General features: G+C 37.1%; 2 protein-coding genes across 3 annotated transcripts in view; both read left to right on the top strand.

The window, feature by feature from the left end:
• The window catches only part of LOC123872540 (metabotropic glutamate receptor 2-like), a 229,715-nt gene extending 216,456 nt beyond the window's left edge, over positions 1–13,259 (top strand). For both annotated transcript variants that reach the window (XM_045916863.1, XM_045916862.1), the window contains 5 exons: positions 630–843; positions 8,248–8,399; positions 8,798–8,912; positions 9,342–9,503; positions 10,131–13,259. In XM_045916863.1, the coding sequence (XP_045772819.1) occupies positions 630–843; positions 8,248–8,399; positions 8,798–8,912; positions 9,342–9,503; positions 10,131–10,210 (723 nt within the window). In that variant the 3' untranslated portion in view covers positions 10,211–13,259. The remainder of the gene's footprint in view (positions 1–629; positions 844–8,247; positions 8,400–8,797; positions 8,913–9,341; positions 9,504–10,130) is intronic.
• A 2,288-nt stretch (positions 13,260–15,547) lies between these two features.
• LOC123872548 lies at positions 15,548–18,978 on the top strand. The gene is made up of 5 exons (XM_045916880.1): positions 15,548–15,786; positions 16,552–16,721; positions 17,079–17,221; positions 17,748–17,923; positions 18,547–18,978. Exons 1-5 carry the CDS (start codon positions 15,671–15,673, stop codon positions 18,947–18,949), a joined length of 1,008 nt encoding a protein of 335 aa, XP_045772836.1. The 5' UTR covers positions 15,548–15,670; the 3' UTR covers positions 18,950–18,978.
• Positions 18,979–19,043: the final 65 nt, after the last annotated feature.

Here is a 19,043-nt window from a genome sequence, read left to right as displayed (position 1 = left end):
GAAGTTGTGAAAATATGGAAACTTCGCGAAGGATTTTAAAGTTAGACGCGTGGGACAGGAAGATTTCAAAGTTATTTATGATAATGCTAATAAAATAAATGGTAAGTGCTTTAGGTCTTGGAAAACCTAGATAAAGTCGGCAGCTAACTTCTTCAATTATTTCATGTAATTCATTCATCAATTCATTTCATGTTAGAAGCTAAGCATAAAAAAGCTGCTTATTGGTTAGAACGTCCGGCTACCAATCGGAAGACGGGGGTTCGATCCCGGGCACGCACCTCTAACTATTCAATTACGTGCATTTTAAGCAATTAAATAGCACTTGCTTTAGTGCTGAAAACATGGTGAGGAAACCAGCATGCCTGAGAATTCTCCATGTACTTAAAGGTGTGTGAAGTCTGCCAATCCGCATTGGGCCTGCGTGGCAGACTATTGCCTAAACCATTGTCACTCCGAGAAGAGACCCGTGCTCAGTAGTGGGCCGGTAATGGGTTGGTCATGAAAAAAGGGGGGAGTTTCAATTCCGAGGGTCCAATTTTTGTCGTTCTGATGGTCCCGTACTCAGTATGCGGATGTATTTAGCAAACAAGACCTAGTTCTAATAATGATTGATATATGATTGTCCTCAGGTGCTAATAGTGGTGGTGTGGATGATCGTGGCGCCTGCCCGGGCGATGTTCCACCACCCCACGCGTGAAGATAACATGTTGGTGTGCGACTCTTACGTGGACGCGTCGTACATGATCGCGTTCTTCTACCCCATCGTGCTCATCGTGGTGTGCACGGTCTATGCCATCCTCACCAGGAAGATACCTGAGGCCTTCAACGAGAGCAAGCATATAGGTAAGCTGACAAGCTTGTAGCATATAGGTAAAGTTTTTTCTGTCCTAGACGCTGTCCGCCCGTGAAAAATGAACACTACAGCTTATGTAACTTCCTGGCCACCCCAATCAGCAGATAAATGGGCGCATTGTACGCAGAAAAATATCGGTAAGACGTAGCAAGCGCAAATTTGAGAGTCAAAAAGTCTAGATTAGACTAAAATCTATGCCGAAAAGTAGATTCTACCTACGGTGTACACACCAGGAAAATAATTGAAGTCTTCAATGAGAGCAAGCATACAGATGTGTCAAATTTTCTCCATCTTCGTTGACTACCTCTTCGATCTGGACTCTAATTTGGACTTATCTTTACACAAGTTCAAAAAAAATATGCTCCTGAGAAAAGCTTAATACAATCGAAGATTATGTAAATGATAAAAGAGCATGGATTTGACCTGCAATTCGCTCCAGCAATGCTCGGGACTTCAATTGCTTTTATACATGGCATAATATTGTATATCAAATCTTTCTTTCTAAATCTTTGAAAAGAGCAACCGCCGAGTTTCTTGCTGATTCTTTTCGATAGGAAAGGCATTCCGAACCAGTTGTCGATGCTTTTGACGATCCAAAAGAACTTGTAAAAGTCTAATTGAATAAAAATATTTTGAATTAAGTATGAATTTTTTTTTAATGGCTAGCATATTCTGCTGCGGAAAAACAGGTCCTGGACCTCGCCTAAAAAAATATAGATATTGCAAACAGTTCTTCGAGAGCCAATGGAATGAAATCATCTGATGCTAAGATCTACCAAAGTGGGATTAACTACTCTAGATATCAGCAGATGGACTTCGGTAGAAATACAGCTACAATATCACGACCGCAATCACCTCTGATTGGTTGACGCTCGCTCATTATTGGCTACAATGCTTTGCTGCTCTCTCCGGTCCTATCGAATTGCTGTCAGATATTGTTCTGGTCGAAATCCGGTTAAAACAAAAATAAAGTAGAAAACACAACCGGAGATTCTGAGCTCACAATCACCAGTTAAAAGAATCGTTGAAGAAGGCAGGTCATCAAATTGTATTGTATGGAATACGCCAAACCTCTTACCAATATTCATTACCTCTTACCAGTATTTCATGCATAGGATAGTAACGATGATCAATATCCACAGTACACTCCAGGAGGCTATTGTCTGCGAGCCATTGTATAGAACAGTATATTACGGGTCCAGCGATGCATTGTGTTTGACGATAATCAATATGCTTTGGAAACAGGATTTGTTGACCTTAGGGACCTGTGGTGCACAAAGGTAGCCTTTGATCGGGCCATTAGAGGCCAGGAAATCAGAAATGACTGAAAATGTCTATTTTGCAAATGCTCATTTTGTAAGCCTTTCGAGGTAAATATTTGTTTGGTACTTACTGAAGATTTTAGGCTTATTTCCTGACTAGCTAATGCCCGCGACTTCGTTCGCGTGGATGTAGGTTTTTTTAAAACTCTCGTGGGAACTCTTTGATTTTCTGGGATAAAAAGTAGCCTATGTGCTAATCCAGGGTATAATCTATCTCCATTCTAAACAGCCCAATCCGTCCAGTAGTTTTTGCGTGAAGGAGTTACAAACATACACACACACACACACACACACATACAAACTTTCTCCTTTATAATATTTGTGTGATTGAACGACATAATATAATGTAAATAGATGTTACTTACCATGATAAATACGATGATTTTGAATTATCAACATTTTGAGTTGCTAAGTACTTAGTCACTTAGCACCACTTTGGTTGCCTGGAAGAGATCGCTATACTCGTAAGTACCGATAAGGCCCCCAAATTGTACCTGCCTGCCTATATTATATTATTTTTGCTTCGTACTTCTGTGTTATTCTCTGTACTAATTTTGAGGTGTACACAGGTACAAAACAGGTATTGAGCACACGGGCTGTGAAGCTGAAGTGGCAATGGGCAGGGCACCTAGTTCGAAAAACTATAGACGTTGAAGTCCAAAGGTGCTTGAATGGCGACCTCGCAAAGTAAACCGTAAAGACCCCCACTAGGTAGACAGACGAAATTAAACGAGTCGCAGGAAGCCGCCGGAGTCAGGTGCCGTGTGGCCCTAGACACCTATGTCCAGCCGTGGACGTCTATCGGTTGATAATAATGATGATGATTGAGCATTCATTTTCTACCCGTACTTAGTAAACACTAGCCGATGCCCGCGACTTCGCCCGCGTGGATTTAGGTTTTTCAAAATCCCGTGGGAACTCTTTGATTTTCCGGGATAAAAAGTAGCCTATGTGCTAATCCAGGATAGTATCTATCTCCATTCCAAATTTCAGCCAAATCCGTCCAGTAGTTTTTGCGTGAAGGAGTAACAAACATACACACACACACACACACATAGTGTGATAACAACCCAAAGTCCGTGCATATCGACTCATTACAAACTCCAGTTTCGAATAATCGCCTACTTACATTGTGCTATATTCCATTGTTCACATTCCACTGTAAACTATCAACTTACTTACCTAGATCATGTTCGAATACCTTACGTTATTATGTACGTGGCAGTAATCAACAGCATACTTGTAGTTGGAACATTCCAATTATTCAGTTGAACACCACTACTACCTTTAACAAGGTGGAGCAAACGTATTGGAATACTAAGTAGTTTAATTAAACTAAATGGGCGAAACAGTCAATATTATTTTCGACAACCTCCCTGGCAAGGTGATGAGCGCTCAGATTTTATTAAAAAACCGGCTAAGTGCGAGTCAGACTCGCGCACCGAAGGTTCCGTACACGGGTATTTTTTCGACATTTTGCACGATAAATCAAAAACTATTATGCAAATTATATTATATATATTATATTTAATTTATTAAAAATAAATGAAAATTTGTTTTAGGATATAGGTACATTGTACATGTTTGAGGTACGGTTTGAGGAATGGAAGCTCCAGGATTCGATTCTAAACAGAGACATTTTGGGATTTCGTAATTTCTACAACTATCCCAACCCATCTCCGACCCGCTATATTTGAGCATGATGGGTCTTCAGAGCATCTTTGAGAGCATCATGGGGAACTCTCAGACATATAGGTTTCTAAATAAAAGAATAAGTAGGAAAAAACTTAAAATATAAAAGCTAGAGTTCAAAAAAATATCTTCTGATTTAAATGAAAACCTACAGTAATAATGGAACGTTAATTGGGTCTGCAGATGAATTGAAAACGATGGAAAAATATGACGCTTCCAATAAATCCAACTCGATTCCAACTTACTTTGCAACTGCGCTGGAATTTTTTGCGTTGTCTCATTTCAACTTTTAATAAAAGTTATCCGGGTACTTTATCTGGCCATTTTTCGATTATATTTTAAAACTATCTTATTACAAGTTTTCAGCTTTGCTCAAGTTATTTGTAGAATTTCTAACGAATATTACCTATCAGGGGGCACGGCAGTGCCCCCGCCAAGACGAGCCAAACACGGCGGCCGGGGCGCTACGTACCTTTTTCTCGAAGTGTTTCGCCGTATTTTCGACCCGTCATAACTTCGGTCTGGATGACGCTAGAAAGCTGAAATTTTCAGTATAAGGTGTCCTCAGCAAATTTACCAAATATACCAAATATCAAATATCTAGCTTTTATGGTTACAGATTTATTGATACCTAAAATACGCCGATTTCGTCCCTCACTGATGATCATCAAAACCTCTAAGGTACTTCCCGAAGTTCTAGAAGACTGAAATTTGGTATGTAGACTAGAAATTGCATACAAACTACAGGAAAATTAAGACTTCGGAAATTCCCCCCCTCTACGCCTCTTATGAGAAAAGTAAATCTGTAAATTCTGTCGCTAGAATGCTGATATTTTCAGGATAAGATGTCCTTGGCAGACTTATTAAACGCACTGAGTATCAATTGTCTAGCTTTTATAGTTTCAGATTTATTGACAGTCAAACTTCTAGTCTGTAATTCTAGGGCACTTCCCGAAGATCTAGAAGACTGAAATTTGGTATGTAGACTAGAAATTGCATACAAACTACAGGAAAATTAAGACTTTGGAAATTCCCCCCCCTCTACGCCTCTTATGAGAAAAGCAAATCTGTAAATTCTGTTGCTAGAATGCTGATATTTTCAGGATAAGATGTCCTTGGCAGACTTATTAAACGCACTGAGTATCAATTGTCTAGCTTTTATAGTTTCAGATTTATTGACAGTCAAACTTCTAGTCTGTAATTCTAGGGCACTTCCCGAAGTCCTAGAAGACTGAAATTTGGTATGTAGACTACAAATTGCATACAAACTACAGGAAAATTAATACTTTGGAAATTTCCCCCCTCTACGCCTCTTATGAGAAAAGCAAATCTGTAAATTCTGTCGCTAGAATGCTGATATTTTCAGGATAAGATGTCCTTGGCAGATTTATTAAACGCATTGAGTATCAATTGTCTAGCTTTTATAGTTTCAGATTTATTGACAGTCAAAACTTCTAGTCTCTAATTCTAGGGTATTTCCCGAAGTCCTAGAAGACTGAAATTTGGTATGTAGACTAGAAATTGCATACAAACTACAGGAAAATTAAGAAATTGGAAATTTCACCCCTCTACGCCTCTGTATGGGGGAAGCAAATCTGTAAATTCTATCGCTAGAATGCTGATATTTTCAGGATATGATGTCCTTGGCAGATTCATCAAACGCACTGAGTATCAATTGTCTAGCTTTTATAGTTTCAGATTTATCGACATTCAAAACCTCTAGTCACAAATTCTAGGGTACTTTCTGAAGTTCTAGAAGACTGAAATTTGACATTAAGTAGGAATTTCAACAATTATGAACAACAGATAAATTAAGAAATCGGGTCCCCCTTCATCCCCTCGTATATGAGATGCATATCTGTAAAATCTGTTGCTCGAATTCTAAAGTTTTCAGGATATGATGTCCGTGGCAGATTTATCAAACGTACCAAGTATCTGTGTTTCCTGAAGTCCTAAACGACTGAAATTTGGTATATCTGCTTCAAAATTGAGTCGCAAGATTCCACCCGAAGAAACATATTTACATACGAGTACATTCCAAGTTGAATAAAAGCTTTTAAAAAAAGAGGTAACGATAGAGAGTGGGCCATGAAAATGATGTACCTACAAAAAAATAGATCCAAAAAAATCTAGGGCACCTGCCAAAAAGAAATGAAATTTAATGTTCGTAAAACTATTACATGACATAACATATTTTAAGGCCTTAAGGAATAGTTTGTTCGACAATTACTAATTTGTATTGTACTTTGTGATGGTCGCAGAAGCTATTCCGGGCTTAGATGTCATTTCAGATAAAAAATCCACGAACTGTAAACGGCCAAGCCGTACTTTTTTTACCAAGATATAGGGTTTGTAGAATCAGAGCTTGTAAGTAGAGTGATTTGTTATTTATTGTTATAAATTTGATACAGTCAAGAACATTTAAGAGCTATATTACTTTGGACTTGGGATAGCTCCCATGGCCAGCACAAATCTAAGCTCAGCTAGGGGCTTGGCTCTACTAGAGATCTCATAACTTTTTAACAGTGAAAACATTATGAACTTGTGAGTCTTGGCTACCTTTTTACATGAAATGTTTTTGGTGGGATATTATCTACTTGCAAGTGCTAGACCTAGCACATATACATCATCTCAATCTATCGGCGTCCCCCTACTGAGCACGGATGTTCTTTCAGAATGAAAAGGACTTTTCCTTTTCGATTTAGCCTATAATCCTTCACCTTGGCCAGTTGCGAAATAGCAGACATCATCCACTTTTGAGAACATTGTGGAGAACTCTTTGGTATGCCGGTTTTCTTGCCATTAAAAGCAAGTAATATTTTTCTCTCTCTTTAGTCGTATTCCACATTACTGAGAGCCGTGACCCTTTCCATTAATTCTATAATGGCAGGAGTTATCTTGTGATACATGCATACAACTCGGCTAAGAGAACGAGATTTCGACTCTTAGGTTAATTTACAGTCAATCAAATGTTAGCGATAATAACCTGGACCTACGGCTTCCGAAGAACGGAAGAAACGAAAAGGCCAAATTCGGACCTCTGAAGTCGGTCCAGTTCCCGACTTGGGTCAACGTTATCGAGTGATAATATGCGTTGTCACAACTAGACCACTTGGCCCTCAAGTAAAATTTAATTGCACATAACTCAAAGCCCCCTGAAATGCCTATGACAGCTTTTACCTAAAGGTAACAACGTTATATCATTAATATTGTCTTATCACATCGATGTGCCATTCCTCACAAGTTCTCTAATATATCAAAACAAACTTGTCCAAAATGAACGCCTCGGGAGTCATTGTATTGTAATATAGGCTTTCGCTCGTAAACTTTCTGGAGCGTTCTCCAAATTTATGCTAAATTTTTAATCGCCTAAGTTTGTCAGAAATGGACGCTGGTTCCTGAATTAATGGGTACAACATTATGCAAAAACAATTGGAAGTTTTTATGGCCTCAGCAAAGATTGATGGGGGGAACCTTAGATATACCTATTCTATGAGAGACACTTCTTTAGCTCGTCTGGGATCCCAGGCTTATTCCAGGGAGAAAGAACCTAACTTGGACTTTGAAAATTGTAGAGCTGGAATTTGACAGAGCTATTTCAAAGATTTGAGGAAGACCTTGGAAGGACTTGGTGGTCAGGCGACATCAAACGAGTGGCAGGCAGTCGCTGGATTCAGGTCACTTAAGACCGAGGCGTGTGGAAGTGCCTACAAGAGACCCATGTCGGACAATGGATGCAGTTTTATGATGCAGATGATGATGGTGATGAATTCAAAGATATGGCTCAACGTAATCTTTAAAAGAAGGCTCGAAGAACTAATAAGCATTGGGTACTGGAATGGTGAGCTCACGACGGTAAAAGCGCAGTATTGGTAGATACACAGGTGGATGAACTATTATACAATCATTTTTATTCTATTCAGATACAAGTTAGCCTTTGACTACAATCTAACCTGGTGGTAAGTGATGATGCAGTCTAAGATGGAAGCGAGTTAACCTGGAAGGGGTATGGCAGTTTCCATTAAACCCATACTCCTTTGGTTTCTACGCGGCATCATACCGGAACGCCAAATCGCTTGGCGCACGGCTTTGCCGGTAGGGCGGTAACTTTTTACCCCGGAAAATGAAAGAGTTCCCACGGGATTGTAATAGTCCATCCGTTTAACCGATTTATATAAAATTTGGTTCAGAGGTAGCTTGCGTCCAGTATTGACATAGGCAACTTTTTATCCCGGAAAATTAAAGTTCCCACGAGATTTTTAAAAATCTTAAAACTACGCGGATGAAGTCGCGGACATCATGTAGTAAAAAATAAAAATGTAGAATCTTCAAGACTTTGGAAGGAGTTCTAGATATAAAAAACTGTCATCCTCTGTGCAGGTTTCACAATGTACACGACGTGCGTGATCTGGCTCGCCTTCGTGCCGCTGTACTTCGGCACGGCGAGCCACGTGCCGCTGCGCATCACCAGCATGGCCGTCACCATCTCGCTCAGCGCCAGCGTTACACTTGTCTGCCTCTTCTCACCTAAGGTACTTACGCTTTGCACTTGCATGACAATTTAATGCGCATTGCCACGGGCTCCCCGTGGTACGTCCACAATGTGGACCTCTATAGAGACCTCCAACTCCCAACTATAGCTTACTAATTCAAACAGCTTTCCAAAAGCTATTTTGAGAGAGCCATTAAATATCCCAACCCTCTAGTAGTTGAGGTAGCATCATACACCCCCCCATAGTAACGACTACCCTCCCCCCCCCCCCCCTGACTTGGACGTCTGGAGTATCGTAAGAATTCTTTGAAAAGCTATATTGAATATTTTGTTTTTAAAAATTCAATATAGCTGCTGTATGGTGCCATTTTTAAACGTTTTTTTTTTCTTTTTTTTGAAAAAGCAGTCGATTTTTTAAATACGTGTTGTTGTTGTCAGCTGTACATAATCCTGATCCGGCCGGAGCGTAACGTGCGACAGAGCATCATGCCCGTGCGCTACAGCCGGAAACCGCCCGCCTCCCTCGCACTGCCGCCCCCTGCTACCAACAAGAGTAAGTTGTTGATGCATAGCATTCATCATCATCATTATCAGCCTGTGGACATAGGCTTTCGCTAAAGACTGCCACCACAGCTCCTCAGCTTTCCTCATCCAGCCACTTCCCGCCAGCCGCTTTATATCGTCGGTCCATCGTGCTGGAGGGCGTCCACACTATGCTTGCGGTCTCCACTAAAAGACTTTCCGGCTCCAATGACCACCAAATTTACGACAGGCATGGCCTGCCCACTGCCACTTCAAACTTCGGCGAACTATACCTACATAACATTACTAATAAATAATTGTCCCTTCAATGCCCTTCAACCCTTTTTACGATGGTTTTCAGGGCTCGATTTCTAAAAGAGAACTTAAATTCGATTAAATTACTTTCGTCCCTCCGTCTGACAGAAGAAATATTAAACTAATTTCATGAACCTGTTTCCAGAACCACCGTGTGCCGATAAAGAAACTCAAACTGACCCAGCGGAGTTCAACCGACTCACGAACGGTCAAACCGTCCTAGCGAAAGACGGAGATAACAAAAAGGATGAGAAAAAGGATAACATCGAAAAAGTTAAAGATAAAAACGAAAAAAAGGATAGTGAAGGTATCCTATTATGCAATAATTGTCCCCCTTAATTATTCATTCGGACCATAGTGCATATTCATTGACCGCTTTGACAATTGAATAGAATAGTATTTATCTTATAGTAGGTAGGTAAGGTAGGTAGGTAGGTATAGTAGATGTTAGTGGGTAGGTAGAAATAAAATTGAGACGTCTAGAGAGGGAAAAAAAGATTTGAATCCCATGTGTAGGCACAGCAGGGATGTGCAGTACCTTCAATGGCTCATATTCTGAACTATCATTCAGTGTTAGATACCGAGTAAGCCACAAATAGTAAGGAGTAACCTAGGAGTAACGAACGAATCAGCGGGCAATGCAATTTGCATTGCGATTACGGCACACTAGTGTTGTAGAAAAATCGACTTAGGACAAAATATTACTATGAAAAATCGACTATCGACTAATTGATAGACTTCATACCAAATTAACCTTACTCGTAATCAATAGTATTATCGAATATCAATGGCGTAATTTGTGCCAATACTATCGATAGTATTAATTTTGGAACTTAGGAAATTATCGATTTATATTTATATCGATAGAATAATCGGATGTGTTGTTGATTTTGGCAAAGCATAGTTTTTTAAAGCTTTTTCTTATTATTTCAAGGTGCAAAGTGCAACAGCGTGAAGATAAATCGCGAGGACAAGAGGACGCGTCCAATGAACGAGAAGCGGGAGGGCTTATAGCAACGAGAGGCCTCCAAGTCGCTAACCGACGTGGTCGTCACTAGAAACAATAATTGCTTTAAAAAGAAAAGCTGCTCTTGCAAACTAAAGGAACGAAAGCCCATTGTAGTCTGAAAAGGCAATTTGAAAGTTCCAGTTTTTAAAACTTTCTAATGCAACTAAACACGTTTTGACTAAAGGTGCAAATACATTACTTTGTTGTAGTGTGTTGTAACTATAGTGTTGCAAGTATCCCGGTTCTAATGGCTAGCTTATTCGGATTGCGAATCACGAGTTCCTGGGTTCGAATCCCGGATCAAGTCGAAAAAAGTTATTCCGTTAAGAAATTCTCGATAGTAGTCCGGAAAAAAAATTATGGTAGGTAAGTATAATATTATTTAGGTATTGAACTCTTTTGAGTCCGAGTTCATAAGTTGCGTGTTACACCTCCGTGCCTTGAATCATAGGTACGTGAAACCATTGGTTCTGTGTCTGACCTCTTTCCGGTCGTGCCGGATTGCCGTCCCATCGGACTATGAGAGTGAGAGAATAGAGCGCAACTTTGTTTGTGCACACCTTGTGCACTATAAAATATAAGTACGTAGTTGGCTAGTCTCTCTCCGTTGACCAGCAACCGTGGCCAAAATTCGATCGAGAATAACACATCAGTAATCATGTCGTTATATAAAATTTATAATTGCCTTCTTTCACTGCGAGACACTACAACTCAGTAATGTGTTTGGACCTTAATTAAAAATTCAATCATCGGGCGCTACTATGCTATGATTCTGGTCATAGAAAATATTTTGAAATTACCTATCATATCACTATTTTAAAGTACATAAAAATGTTATGTTTACATTTTCTGTTCTAGTCATATCATATTTTTAGCACTGTGTGATCTCGTTATTTTCATTCGTGACTTAATAATTATCCACCTTTACACCGTGAAAATGGACTACTTAAGTCACGAAAAAGTGCTGCGAGGACACGAGTTATAAAATAATATATATTTACTATTATACTCGTGTTTTGAGATATCTTTAGAGCATATTTTAACTTTATGCAGGCTTTACTTAAAGCTGAAACGAGGCAAGTGTATATCCCTTATATAAATCCGTCTCGTTCTAACTCTGCCTTAAGTCTGAGCAAAGTCAAAATACACTCAATAGATCTCAGCATAAGTTTGTTATTTCACGGCGTAAAGCGCGCTCGCTTCGCTCAGTCGCTAGCTCACGCCATGCAGCATTGGACTGCTTAAGTCATACGCATGTACCGTGATGCACTATTTTTTTATAGTTACCAAGTCATATAAGTAGGTAACTAAGTAATTTAGTATTTGTTTTAGTTTTTATACTAACAACATATCTATGGAGCCTAAATGAAGCTGATCAATGATCACTGACGGATCTCGTAATAATAAAATATATTACCTATTTATATAAAATCAATATTTTCAGTCTTACGCCAACGAATGCGAATATGACGAACTAAAAATAAGGTTTTAACGAATTTTGTGAGTATCAGACATATAATTTAGTATTAAGGTAAGGTCTTTTGTACATAATTAAGGATATAATTGTACATATAAAGCAAAAGACACATAGTGACATTGTATATAACGTGAGTATCGAATGTTTATATTATATGTATAATGTATAATTCATCATATTGTATAATATTTAGTAAATAATAAAAAATAAATAATATACAAGGCGCAGCATTTGAGCCAGGGCGAGAGGAACTACGGTGAAGAACATGTATGTGATATTATTTCCTTCTCTCACATTCTAATAAGTAAAATTATTAAATGGATAAAATTGATATGCGCTTTAGAATAGAATAAGGATATAAAATATTTATCATTATAAATAAACGTTGTTACATAAAACATATCAAATCTATTTTCTTCCAAGTTACTTGTTATTTTAGTTCTTCCTCAAATTTTCTGTGTGGTATCATTGGTTATCATATTTATTTTCGATTTACATGACATCTGAGTCGGACATTTGGTGATCGCGCCTATGCACTATCACCAAGTTTTTGTTATTTCTTACAGTTTAAGCTAGTTCAAATATAGTTAGTAGGTGTTTGGTACCTATAAGAATTAATTTTTTTTTATAGTGTAACTCTCTATCATAATAATACTATCACAAATTTAAATACATAGATTGAAAATTACTCAAATCAATGTGATACTCGTTATAATTATTCACTTTACATTACACCTATGACCTAACACATACGCTATAGCCTTTTAAGACTCAATATTATTACTTGACTTAAAAAAGTATATGTTCAAAAACTATTCAACGTTATTACATTCTATAATAAACACAAAAATATTTCAATATTTTATAACTGTTATTTCGGACCAGATATTTTCTAATAGGTAACAGTAATCAGTAAGATTTTTAAGTATTTTTACATACAATAACAATTTTAAATAAGCACAGTACCTATCTACACTAAAAATTTCTTAATGTGAACTATTTATTTATTGACTATTATGATAGGCTAATTTTAACCAGAAATTTGCAAGTAAATAATATTAAAATATTTTTATCTTACTAAGTCACAATACTCACAATTCTAGCATAGGTACCACAACAGATCCTTAAGTCTTATTCCATTGCAAAGATTCTGCAAAACCTACACTTATTTTACGCTGCCAATTTACAGAATGTTGTGCTTTACTTATTTTGAATTTTTTTGTGTTAAATTTCTTTTTATTTCCATCTAAAAATATTATTTTCAGTTGATGAAAATTTGGCCTGATGATTATAAAATGTTTGATTTTGTAAATATAAAACTAAATTATTATCAATAATAGTATGATGAACGATCTACTAAAATATATAACTAAAATCTTTTATAACGTTGCGTAATGGATAGGGTAGAACTTTCTCATAAATGTTATACTACATTGTAAATATTATAATCTAGGCTAAGAATCTATCCTGGTTTTCTCTCGTCTTTTGCACGCCTTGTATATTTACCAGTTAATAATATAATATCATGGTAATATATGTAAGTGAGTAATGTATGTGAATAAACGGGTTTGATGTTGCATTCTCTTTCATTAAATTATCCAGTAGATATCGTCAAATTTTAACACACATATCTGAGTAAGTTTAACCTTTTTAAAACAGATCAAGGATTAAAAAGAGGAAAGAAAGTAAACATGATTTTCTTTAAATAATTAATAGGTACCTCTTATTAATATCACCAAGCTGCAGTGCAAAAGCCTGTCATAGGACGACATTATAAAGCCTGATACAAACAAAACACGTAAAAATTAGAATTTTATAATATCATCGATCGGTAGGTAAACTTAAAGACCATTGCCTATCGGTCAAGGCACCAGGACAAGGAGACACCGGAGAGATGCAGATTCGAATCCTACTGGTTTTGCAGTTTTTAGTATGAACTGAATAGTGGTGGTAGCCTAGTGATTAAGACGTCGGCCTTCAATTCGAGAAGTTAGAGGTTCGATCTTGGACACGCAACTTTTCGGAGTTATGTGCAATAAGCAATGCTTAAGTAAATTAAGTATAATTAATACATCATAATATACATTTTAAAACATTGTGAGGAAACCTGCTGCATACCTGAGAGTTGTCCATAAAGTCTACCAATCCGTACTCTGGCAACGTGGTAGACTATGGCTAAAGCCTTTTCATTCTAAGACTATTTTTCAGTTGTGAGTCAGCGATGGGTTGATAATGATGGTTGAATTTAGCCTTGAAGTGTAGCAAAACACTCACTTCGGGGCTAAATTCAACCATCATTATCAACCCATCTTACAAATTTAGAGTTACAAGTTGTTAAATTCGTCGCAAAAAATAAAACATTACGAGATAAGTAAGTTATACAGATACCAAAGCAGAGCTCACTAACTTGATTAATGAATTTGGGGGAGCAACCCATTTACCTCTTAATTTGTTGGTAAAGGCCTAGTTTACACTACCAATTATTGTGGACCGCTTTAAAGTTAGTAGGTACATACCTATATTTTTTATTTAAGTAGAAAAAAGACCAACATGAATCACACGTAGGTAAGATAATTTATAGAATGGATTTATCGGCTCGATTTGAATATTAATTATAAAAACATAATGCAATCAAACATCAATTCTTACAGGAAACTTACAATTATTATTATTATCATCCATACTAATATTATAAATGCGAAAGTGTGTCTGTCTGTCTGTCTCTCTGTCTGTCTGTCTGGTATCTTTTCACGGCCCAACAGTTTAACCGATTCTGACGTTTGGTACAGGCTTATATCCCGGGGATGGACATAGGCTACTTTTATCCCGGAAAATCAAAGAGTTCCCACGGGATTTCTAAATACCCATCCGCGTTCATATTGTTGACGTAGACAACTTTTTATCCCGGAAAACCAAACAGTTCCCACGGGATCTCCAAAACATACTTCTATGCGGACGAAGTCGCGGGCATCTTCTAGTTAATAAGCCAGCCACGTGCGAGTCAGACTCCTGCACCGAGGGTTCCATACTCGAGCGTTTTTTAGACATTTTGCACGATAAATCAAAAACCATTACGCATAAAAACAAATAAATATCTGTTTTAGAATGTCCAGGTAAAGTCCTTTCATATGATACCCCACATGGTTTAGTTATCTAACTTTGAAGATTTACAAACATACTTATTTACTTTATAAAATAAGAAAAATAAAATAAAAATTCATGAGAAAAATATGTGTGACAGACTACTAACGAGCAATTGATTCATTGGATACTATTGTATAAAGTCCAACAAACATTAATTTCTAAACAAAAGCTATAAAGTGAATGACAGTGTGTACTCTCCTTAACACGGTTAACAAGCAACGATTACTCAATTAATGACAGGGAGGCAGCCCCGTGAAAGAGGCCGATAGACCGAGATCAATGTTATTGCAGTGATCCATCTTAAGTCTCACACCCTTCTGGCGTTCCGTGTTAATTATCAAGATCGGACACTACAATCCAATACGATCAACCTGACTCGTCTCTAAATTGGATTTCCCCTTAAAAATGAATAGAAGTATTTATTCCCCAATAGTAATGAATCAATTACTCCTGATTACTCGTTAGTAGTTAGTCACTGTCACACTTATTTTTCTCATGAAATGATAAACAGCATCTTATAATATTATTAATAAAATAATTATTATTCTTCTTATTATGATTATTTTATTTCGTGGCAAACTAATTATTTTTACTACAGTAATATTTTGTGAAATCTAATTTTTATAATATTCTAGTCGAGTAAATTTTGCATTCACATCACTATTTTTTGAAACGTCAAACTTCATAATAGCTGATCTGTGTAAAGCCAGAAGGAAAAAAAAAACTTCGTAATATGTCAGTTTTGTTTTGAAAACAAAGAAAATAACCTCAAAACATGAAATTAAATAATAATGAAATCATTTATTTTTGTTAGCAATCTTAAAATATTGCAGGTAAAATTAAAATGGAAGTGGAGCCAGTGAGTTTTATAAGAGAGAGCACTCGTAATCTAATAAAACTTAGCCGACGCATGCACAGGGATGAGGAAAGTGATTCGAGACGTTCTCTAAAAGAAACAAGGTAGGTATAACTCAAACTCAATTTAATTTAGGCTTACTCTACCTATCATAGGTCACAAGACTCTTTAATAGTTTGGGATGCAGAGTCTATTGAGAAGAGCCGACAAGAAACGAATGGTCAAGTTTTCGCCAGAAGACTTCGCCGGCCTTAGCTATTACAGCATAAAAAGTTTCTCAAAGATGTGTGAGTCTGCCAACCCTCATTAGGCCAGTGTATAGCCAAACTCTATTCGCACGAGCGTTAAAAAAGCGTTGCGTTAAAACCCGGCGTTGCGCTGAACATACAAAGTGCGCGTTAAAAAAGCGTTGACATGTGAACACATACTTAAATGTTCTATTTGAAACGCTTTTTTAACGGATGTTAAAAAAGCTCTCTTGCGAATGAGGCCTTATTAACAGAGGAGAGCCAAGGGAGAGCCATGATCAATTATAGTGTGTTAGAGATGGGTTGATCATGGTGATAATATTGCTCACTTTATCAGATAAAATGTTGAACTATTAAGGATACGTAACCACATTCAATAATAAAATAAATAATCTTTATCAGGAGCAACTAGAGCTCAGTTTATTATTACCAGAAATACAACTTAAATTCTTAAAGCCAATGTTAGTAACTTTTTGAAAGACAGTTCAAAAATTTGACATTTACAATTGAACAGTGTGTTCAAGCATTGGTGAGTCCATCATACTGCCAAACATGTTCAGAATGTGGTTGGTATTTGAGCGCAGTCTTGTCAGCAGTGATGAATTATTGATTGACTTTCAGTATAACATCAGAAGATATAGCCAGTATAGCCAGTAAACTAAAAACAAAATCTGCCATCACAGTAACAGATCTGAGAACTTTGAAGAATGGTCTAATGAGTGACACCAAACATATCGAAGTGTTCCTGAATGAACACGGTGCTTTGAGAGGCCTGGTTAGGGAATTGACAGGTAATATAATTTGCTCATTTTTATGTTCTCGTGTTTTATGAATCTCTAGAGAAAAAAGGAATCCTTATTAGGATAACTATATTATTTATCTATGATAATATATAAGTTGTCTGTCTGTTGTGTCATCAAGACTGGTCAAGAGAATCAATACCTGTAGGGTGATTCCCGTTGACTAAGAATCATGTTTTCCAGGTAGCAATGTTTTATAGCACAAGTAAAGCGAAAATCAGAAAACTGAATTTGTGACAAAAAAATTAAAGAGTTATTTTTTGTATGATGGTAAAAAATTTTGTGTGCAATCCAAAATGCACTTGGCCAGTTTTTTAATATTGATATTTTTTATCAACCCATTTCCAGGTTTAAATGTAGACAAACAGTGCTTGGCGGCTGGGTGTTGCTGTAACTTGGCATTAGGAGATGTCAAAGCTTGTTCCACGGTTGCCAAGGCGGCTGGTTCATACTTGGTGGCTGCTTTAGACAACCTAACTGTTGACTTGGCAGTAAGTATAGCTTGTAGATATTATAAAAATAACTAGATCACTAGGTACTTCAAGAGAATTATATTTTCAGTCTGACAATTTTACTATACTGGCTGATTTAGGTTTTCAAAAATCCTGTGGAAACTATTTGATTTTCTGGGTAGGAAAATTGCCTATGTCACTTTTTTTTCAGATATATATACAAGTTAGCCCTTGACTGCAATCTCACTTGGTGGTAAGTGATGATGCAGTCTAAGATGGAAGCGGGCTAACCTGGAAAGGGGAGGGCAGTTTTTATTATACCCAAGGGTTTCTACATGGCATCGTACGCGCATGGCAAAACGCTAAATCGCTTGGTGGCAGGGACTTGCCGGGAGGGTGGTAACTAGCCACGGCCGAAGCCTTCTACCAGCCCAGACCAGAAATTTATAAATAACATCAATCCATTTGCTCTGTTGTGAAGACCAACCAACAAATACTTTCAATAATATTAGCTATGATAGTTATGGTTTTAATTTGGCAATAAGTTATTAATTTTAAATTTCAGGTAACATGTGCATGGACACTGGGTAACTTGGCAGGTTCGGGCAACAAAGTGTGCAGCATCCTCGCAGCTCAAGGTGCGTTGTCCAAACTGAGTGACGTCCACACCAATGAAGACCTGCAAGATGCAGCTTTGTATGCATTGCTACACTTTACATCACAGATGAAGGATCAACTAAAGTAAGTATTTTTTTTTTATTCAGATATACAAGTTACCCTTGGCTGCAATCTCACCAGGTGGTAAGTGATGATGCAATCTAAAGTGGAAGCAGATTAACCTAGAAGGGATATGGCAGTTTTTATTAAATCCATAACTTATTGGTTTCTACACGTCATCGTACCGAAACGCTAAATCGTTTGACGGCACAGCTTTGCCGGTAGGGTGGTAACTAGTCACAGCCATAACCTCCCACCAGACCAGAAATTCAGATTTTTTTTTAAACGAATGCCGGGAATCCAACCCTACCAAAGAAGGTGTTAAAAGTAAGCAATCCAGGTATATATTATAGACTAGATGATGCCCGCGACTTCGTCCGCGTGGATTTAGATTTTTTTTAAATCCTTAAAATTGGGAACTGATTTTCTGGGCTAAAAAGTTGTCTATATGTCAGTTTGCGGGATGTAAGCTACCTCTATACCAAATCTCATCAAAATCGGTTAAACTGTTGGCTGTGAAAAGCTAGCAGACAGACAGACGGACACACTTTCGCATTTATAATAATATTAAGTATGGATAACTAATCCTAAGCTGACAAAGTGGTGTACCTAGTTATTTTTATAATGTAAAACAAATTTTGTTTCAGACCAGAACATCTTCAAAAAATCCTTCAAATGTTACCAAAACTGGAACTCACAACAAATCTATTGCATTTGCTCTTCATACTATCTTGTCATGATCATTTCACCGAAAACATGAGTGAACAACTACTAGAAAAACTTCTAAAAGACCTCCCTAGCGCCATAGAAGAATATAACAGACAGACAAAAGTACATTACAAGTTATTGTATATAGTTAGAGTACTAGCTAACAGTGATAAAATGTATGGGTTAACTTTGAATTATTGTCTCAATAATAATGTTTGTGATGGATTCAAAAGTGTACTAAGTCGAAATAATTCTGTAATAAATAATTCTTTGTTTTGGTTGCTAGGTAACCTCCATAAGTATTGTAATGATGATGGTCTAATTGTGAAGTTGTTAAGTTAATGTTAATAAATCTTATTATTTTTTTCTTATTATGTATTTTAATAGTACAGTAAGTAGTTACTAATGGATTTCCCAAGATTCCAAGATATATAGT

Source organism: Maniola jurtina, chromosome 15 (genome assembly GCF_905333055.1).
Source record: "Maniola jurtina chromosome 15, ilManJurt1.1, whole genome shotgun sequence".
Taxonomy (NCBI): Eukaryota; Metazoa; Arthropoda; class Insecta; order Lepidoptera; family Nymphalidae; genus Maniola; species Maniola jurtina.
This window is presented reverse-complemented; position numbering and strand designations above follow the sequence as displayed.